Source organism: Mya arenaria, chromosome 13, assembly GCF_026914265.1.
Source record: "Mya arenaria isolate MELC-2E11 chromosome 13, ASM2691426v1".
NCBI lineage: Eukaryota > Metazoa > Mollusca > Bivalvia > Myida > Myidae > Mya > Mya arenaria.
The window spans coordinates 62,436,406-62,444,251 of NC_069134.1; the positions used below are offsets into that span (position 1 = coordinate 62,436,406).

A 7,846-nucleotide genomic window follows, 5' to 3' on the forward strand; every position below is an offset into this window, starting at 1 on the left:
CATACCACAAAATAACATAATAGTGTAAAACAAAAATACGTTTCTTCAAAAATAATCCCAAAGGTTGAGAGTGGTCTAGTGTTATTTGTGTCTGCCACTCACCCAAAAGGTTCTTGGGGACTAGGGAAACTCCAGTAGCGACATTGTTCAATGTGTATGAACCTTGAGCATATTTATATTTATATGACATTTCTCGAAAAATGGTCTAACATATGCAGAGATTATGATGTAAATTGCAAATTCAACATGTTGAAAAAGGGTGAACATTTTTAATCAGAGCAAAATGCGGCAAACAAACTGTGCAAGAAAGTAGAATCTTACAGAAGAAAGAGAGTGGTTGAGGAAATGCCAATGCTCGCCTATATTGTTTCGTTTGTATATGGGGCATAACTCCAACACTATTGCAGTCACAGTTATGAGCTTTGCTCTGCATGGGTGTCACTAAGCTTTGACAATAGCTTGACCTTTTTAAACAGATGATTAAGAAAGAAAAGTAACATTAAAAGAACAGTTACAATTTTATTAATCTCCATGATTACAAATACACATATACAACTGTATTGTTCTGAGGAAAATCGGAAAAATCACATAATCAAACCTATAAGATATGTACCATGTTGGGATATTGTTGTATTTTTCAGTCTAACAGCAGCATAAGTTGACAACTTTGAAAAAAATAAATAGTTATGGGCCTTTCTGTACTGTCTCTTTCAATATGTTTCATTTGATTGTCTTAACCTATTTTCGAGATACGGACAACTTTGTGTACAAAAGAGATATGCTTTGTGTCACGAAAGATACATACTGTTATTTATTATGGTGGTAATGTGTACCAAGTTTCAGAGTGGCATCTCTAAAACGGTGGGAGAAGTTTACACCACAGAGTCTTATAGAGACAAACAGTGTTAAAGGGAGGGTAACTTTAAGACGAGTAGGCTGTTAGATACAAAATCTAATTATGACGAGCAGTACTACACATCATGTTGGTCATGTGTACCGAGTGTGGGAGAAGTTCACTCGAAAACGTTTTGCAACAGACCGCGCAGTCGACAGACGGCCCAACCAACCTCATGGTGACTCCAATATATCCCCCTTCTGTTATACAATGAAACATATCAGGACAGCCCAGTCGTCAACACTTCTGTTATAAACCCATTTTCGAGACACACGGTAAGGGCCCCAACAGCACTGAACAAAAGACACAAATGTACAAACACCACGAACAGATCACACGCACGCACGTACGCACGCGCGCGCGCACACACACACACACACACACACACACACGCACATACACACACACCAATATAGCTTTATCAATAAATGCTGGGATTACCGCTTTGGAACGGTCAGTTAAACACAAGTTATATGTGGGGTTTAAACTAGGTTATTTGGGCATAACACTTGTCCCAGCATTTATCAATACATTCAATATTAAAAATATAAGCCTCATCGAAGTCAGATTTAACTCGAAAACAATGAAAAATAAGAAAAGCTAACATATAACGTGATAAAGAAAATTCAAGATACAGACGAATCACCTGCAAACGAATGAATCAAGCCGGAGCAATGTTGATCAGTGCAAACGTAACGATGCAGTCATTTAGATAGCCATCTGACATAGTTCGCTTTAGACAGTTCAATGTTCAATGTCTTCATATTGTCTCACAATGAATGCCTCATTGAACAAACAAGGAGTTAGAACAAAATGAAAATAGGATAAAAACATATGCTGTCGAACATTCTGCGGGATATAAAAACGAGTTGAATAAAAAAAAAGATTCGAACAGTCTCTTATTTCAGCTTGTTGTGGGGAGTATCATAACATACAATTGTGTCATATCCATGAAGCATCCCACTTGTATTGGAAAAAACATCCTCCTAGCTTTGTGATCCATGACATAAGATTTGAACAGTGAAAAGGGTAAACATTTTAAAACAGAGAATGAATGATAATGAACATGTTATTTCACTATTTCAAACCGATAAGATATTTACTGTTACTTATATCTTACTCACAAACTTACACTATAAGACATCAGAACGCATACATTAATAACATTTTAAACATAAATTGAATAAAATGGTATTTCAATTTATATGCATGACACACCTGATTACTTAATACAAACTCTATAAGACACAAGTATTTTTCTTTAATTTATATACAACTCAAAGTACCTCTATACATTTCAATGCATTTGATATGATCCTAACATATTTACAATATAAATAGCAAAAGTCACCTATACATGAACAACTGAAAAATCATTCCACACAGATCGACATTCGTATCAAATACTACTTCAATCCGATGTCATATTTCAGCACAGCTTGACAACAATTAAATTGTCACTGCCTCCATTCCCCACAATGAGGCTGGAGGTTTGTTCACTGAACCATACTGACTGAGGCCCTAACAAGCCATCAGCCTTTCTGGCCACTGTTGCCAGCTTCTTTTTCCCATCTCTGTTTATCTGTATTACATTGTCAGGACCAAACCCACATACAAATACATAGCCACTGGGGCTGACACATACTCCGCTGGGCAGATGTAGTTCAGGATATTCTAAGGTACAAAGCACTTGCCCATCTTTATCCAGTGTTACTAATTTATGTTTGTAATACATTGTTACATATATTCTATCTCCTTCAGGACTAACAGTACACATGTTCACTGTGCAACCAAGAGTGTCATCTTGATATAATTTCTTAACTAATTGTCCAGTCATTGTGTATTGATACAGGGCATTGAAAGAGCCAACATACAGTTTGCCCTGGTGGTGTGCAATACAGGTGCACCAGTCGTCAGTTGGAAATTTTCTCCATGTTTGTAGCTTCCCCTTGGTTACTGTCAGAAGGTAGACTTCATGGCCATACTCACCAAAAGCATGATCATCGATAGCTTCTGTAATAGCAATTTCCTCGCCGGCAATGTGACACAGGTGTTGTGGAGGATTAAGCAGACCAAATTGATCAATGACCTTGTAATCTTTATTCAGAAGCTTCACTCTATTGTTGTTTTGATCAGCAATAACTAAATGTCCACTCTGCAACTCACATATACCTATAATATGGCAGTTAAAATGATCCTCCTTGATTTTAACAGAATATAGACTTGAACTTTGTGTTTTAAACACATGCACAACATCTGTTCTTTCAGGCATAAAATTAACACTATCGACGCAGCGTTTGATATTGAGGTTTCTCAAAAATGATAATACACTTTCATCAGATTTAAACCTAATTACTCCTTTTTGCCTTTTCTGTAAACCATGCACCAGAATGTTTGCCTCGCACAGCATGGTCTGACTTTTTCTATATCCTATATACGATTGAATCCCATTGTGTTTGCCAGTGACCCGCTTAAGTTTATCCACCATTGTCCTCATTTGGTCATGCATATGGACACAAGGATCTTGCAAACTCTTCTCTATAGCATTCACCAGACTATCCAAGCTTTCGACAGTCTTCTTCTCAAGCTGGTCTAGGATCTGGTTAATCTCTTTGCGGAGAGCCTTGATTTCAGCAACGATTTTCTTGTACGAGTTCTTTGCTGAAGCTTGATCTTTCATCCTGTCATTCTTGAGTTCATTCAGTCTGCTCCTCATCATTTCTACTGCTGCTGGCAGCTGCTTGAATTCTTCTGTTTCAAGAAAGCCTCGTGCTAATTCATGCAGGTGACTGCTGGCACAAAGGCTGAAATACATTTAAACACGTGGCTGTTGATCAATACAGATTTGTTAAATATATATACTAAAATGTTCTCAAGCTTCTGTGTAGGATGAGGGTAATTAATGGAGGTAAAGCTAAATGTGTATAACTTATTATATTTGTCCTTGTGTTCTGGACTAATAGTGAAAGCGGTTAAACATAAATCAAACGCAACTATACACTGCTTCCGGATGTAAAACTCCAGAACACTTTGACAACTAGAAAAATCTAAAATGCCAAGGAATGAATACAAATTGTAAGTAATAAAGGGGTTGAGAATTACCCAATTACCCAATTACCTGACATGTCATTTTGAGAATGAATAGTTGGTACCACAATCTAATCAATTTTGATCTGTCTATCAGGCCCGGGTTATAGAAATCACCTCAATAGTGGTTAAACCCTAAACTGTGGTTAAACTTTCACCTGTGGTGACTCTTACTAGTGGTGAAAATCTCACCTAAGGTTAAACTCGTAACTAGATGCTAAACTCTCACCTGTGATTAAACTTTCAACAGTGGTTAAACTATCACCAGTGAACTAACTCACCTGTGGTTAAACTCTCTCTGTGGTTTAACTCTCACTTGTGGTTTAAATCTCAACTTTGTGGTTTAACTCTCAATAACGGCTTAACTCTCACTAAAAGGTCAAACCTTCAATAGTTGTGACACTCTCACCAGTGGTCCACCTCTCACCTGATGTTAGACTCTTACTACTGGTTAAACTCTCACTAGTGGTCAAACTCTCACTAGTGGTCAAACTCTCACCAGTGGTCAAATTCTAAACTTTGGTTAGATGCTCACTTGTAATTTAACTCTCATTACTGTCACACAAGTGGTCCAACTCTCGTTACTGGTTAAACTAGTTAAACTATTACCAGTGGTCCAACTCTATACTGTGGTTAAACGCTTACCTGTAGCTTAAACATCGCTTGTGGTTAAACTCTCATATGTGATAAATCTCTCTACAAAGGTAAAACTCACACTAATGGTTAAACTCTAACTGTGGTTAAGCTCTCACTACTGGTTAAACTCCCACCAGTTGATAAACCATTACTACTGATTAACTCTCACCTGTGATTAGACTCTTACAAGTGATTAAACTCTCACCTGTGGTTAGACTCTCACAAGGGATTATACTCTCACCTGTAGTTCAAATCTTCACTGCCGTTACACTTTCACCTATGGTTCAACTTCCCTGTCATTACACTCATACCTGTGGTTTAACTCTTCTCTGTCGTTACACTCTCACCTGTGGTTTAACTATTACCTGCCGTTACACTCTCACCTGTGGTTGAACTATTACCTGTGGTTAAATTCCGTCCTTTGGTTAGACTCTCCCTTGTGTTAAAACTATCACTTGTGGTTAAACTTTTACCTGTGGTTGACTTCTTACTTGTGAACATTTGCTGAATGCTTCCAGCTGTCAGTACCTTAGTTTTAACAATCCAAATCATTTGCCACACACACCCTCCGACCCAAATAACAATCAACAGTTATTACCTCACATAATTTTCAAACGAAACAAGTTTTACAAACACGTTATTCCTAACTCAAGGTAATGAGCAGCAACCATTTTTATTTTAACAACAGCGCCGTGACCTTCAGCATACTAAAAGCAATCCAAATGAAAGTCTTCACATCAATATACGATTTCTTCATATTCTATCTAAAGTGATTGAGATTAAACCCCTTCAGTTAGTAACAATGATCTCAGATATATTCTATTCCTAACTACAAAAACTTAGCGGGAACATTGTTTCTATTTCAAATAACAGCAACCTTGACCATAGCAGCCCCAAAAGCAACCCCAAGCTACGTTTTACATCACAAATTGTATCACTATCCACCCATTGCTAATTAATGTTATTGGGCGGAAATCATCTTTTCTATTTTAGTAACAGTGACCTTGATGTTGACCCTATTGACCCAAAACCCAACCCCAAGGTTAACTTCTTACCTGTGGTTACGGTCCACACAGACACTGCAACACCATTCCTGGTGATTGTTACAATGGATATCCAGTTTTTTGCCATGTTGGTCACATATGTCCATGGAAAACTCCTCCCACATATGCATATCTCGACGATCATAAACGGTATGTTTCTTATGATATCCATTGTGCATGTTCACACACTTGTCACACAGATAGTGTTCACACTGAGAACAGAAGTGCTGGGCCTCGGTGTTAAAATCCTCTTCCTCACACTTCGAACAACTGTAGTCATGAATCATGTCAAATCCCTTATAAATGGATGAACCTCCAGTAGACATTTTTCTTCTTTGTATTGTTATGTTACTGCTAATTGATATTGTAAAACAACTGCATGTTAAACAGTGTCAAAAATATCAACACTATTATAGTCCACAATGATGATTGTTTCATAACTAAAATATTTAGCCTTAATAAATTGCAATACACATATTTGTGAACCACCATTGATAGGACAAGTTTTAACTGCGTAGGTGATAATTGGTAAAATTCCCAATGTATTTGAATAGACCAGGAAATTATATTCAATTTGGTTTTGAATAAACGGGAAATAATATGTATCAGGTACCAGTTTTTCGATTTATTAAAGGTAAAAAAGAATATTATGTATGAAAGCATGAAATCTGTTGACTTCCTTATTTTGTTTTAAAGCAGAAGTCAATCTCATACACGGTCTCATACACAATCTCTGTTAAGCAGAATTTTTTATTTGAAATATAATTAACATGAAATGTGTGCATAATTAAAGACAGTTTTTTACTCTAACACCATGATGGGTTTAACCATATTTTGGTTTGTGTTGCTGTATTTGAAAGTGAATATATATATCTACTTAGGGCATTAAGGTGACCGTATATTTTTTACGGCATTAAGGAGACAATTTGTATATTAACAGCATCCGGATTAAGTTTGCAAATCCGGAATTTTTGCAAACTTATTTTTTTTATTTTTCACCCAATGTTTTTTATTTTTGTATTTTTAAAATGTGTTAGGTAATACTAATAAGAGATATTTTTTGTTTCCTGAAATTTAATTTAGAAATATGTTTTTTTGGCATTTAAAGTCAACTTTTCCAATGGGAGTCCCATTGGAAAATGGCCTTCCCATTGGAAAATGGCTTTTTCAAGCTTTTCCAATTGGAAAACTGGCTCTATTAAAATTGTGGGAGAATTTGGAACATAATTTTTAAAATTGAAATTGACTGTTTAATTAAAATAATTTACACTCACTACATGAAAAATAATATATTCATTAAAAATGAAGAACCGATAGATTTATTTAAGGCATTTGTTTGCGAATCCTTCCCATGAGTGAATCTTTCCAATTGGAGGATTCCCACATTCAAAGTGGGAAAGTATGAACATTGGAAAATTCCAATTGGAATATTTGGTTAATGGGAAAATTCCAATTGGAGAATAAAGTTCAGTTTTAAAATGGGAAATTTCCAATTGGAAGGACAGGTAAGATTTTGTAATGGGAACATGTAGGAAATGGGAATAAAGAAAAATATTGCCATATTTAAAGCAAAAATTAGCAAAATGACACTTCTTACAATGTCCTTACCTGTCAACTGTCGACTTATCCATATTCCTCATCGCTGTTATACTATACAATGGTTAGCATGACGTCTAACCATCGTATTGCTTCATTAACCCTGTATCAGATACTAGTACAATTTTTTATCCGATTGAAATAAAGACAAACAAAACAAATCCATCTTTCATCAATGTCACAAAAACGCTGTCGTTAAGCTTGATTACAAACATCTTGCCATTTAACCGATTATTTTCAAGGTTAAAGGCAACTAAAATTTGGTCAAGAATTAGCATTAATGAAGTTCTTTGAAGTCGAAGATATAAACTTTTTCACACTTCTATCTTTGTTAAAGACCACATGATTATGTTCATATATTTACACAAATTATAAAGGAGTCGGAGAGGTGATGGAGATCTATTGTATGAAAAGGCTTAATTTATGGTATTTATGGGTAAAAATAGTGAAGGAACGACTCGCCATACTGTCATTATTTCATGTACATTGTGCTATATGAAATTATTCTCGTTCACCAGAGTGATGGTGCCATGCGTTACACATTTGATTTATCACTATCAAACCTCTTGTAAATGAGAATGTGTGAATA

The 7,846-nt window shown here is 35.9% G+C and overlaps 1 protein-coding gene across 1 annotated transcript; it reads right to left on the reverse strand.

Moving 5' to 3' along the window:
• Positions 1-506: 506 nt before the first annotated feature.
• On the reverse strand, positions 507-6,138 carry LOC128214534 (uncharacterized). The gene is made up of 2 exons (XM_052921041.1): positions 5,674-6,138; positions 507-3,699 (listed from the first exon to the last, which is right to left on the reverse strand). Exons 1-2 carry the CDS (start codon positions 5,985-5,987, stop codon positions 2,325-2,327), a joined length of 1,689 nt encoding a protein of 562 aa, XP_052777001.1. The 5' UTR covers positions 5,988-6,138; the 3' UTR covers positions 507-2,324.
• Between the last annotated feature and the right edge of the window lie 1,708 nt (positions 6,139-7,846).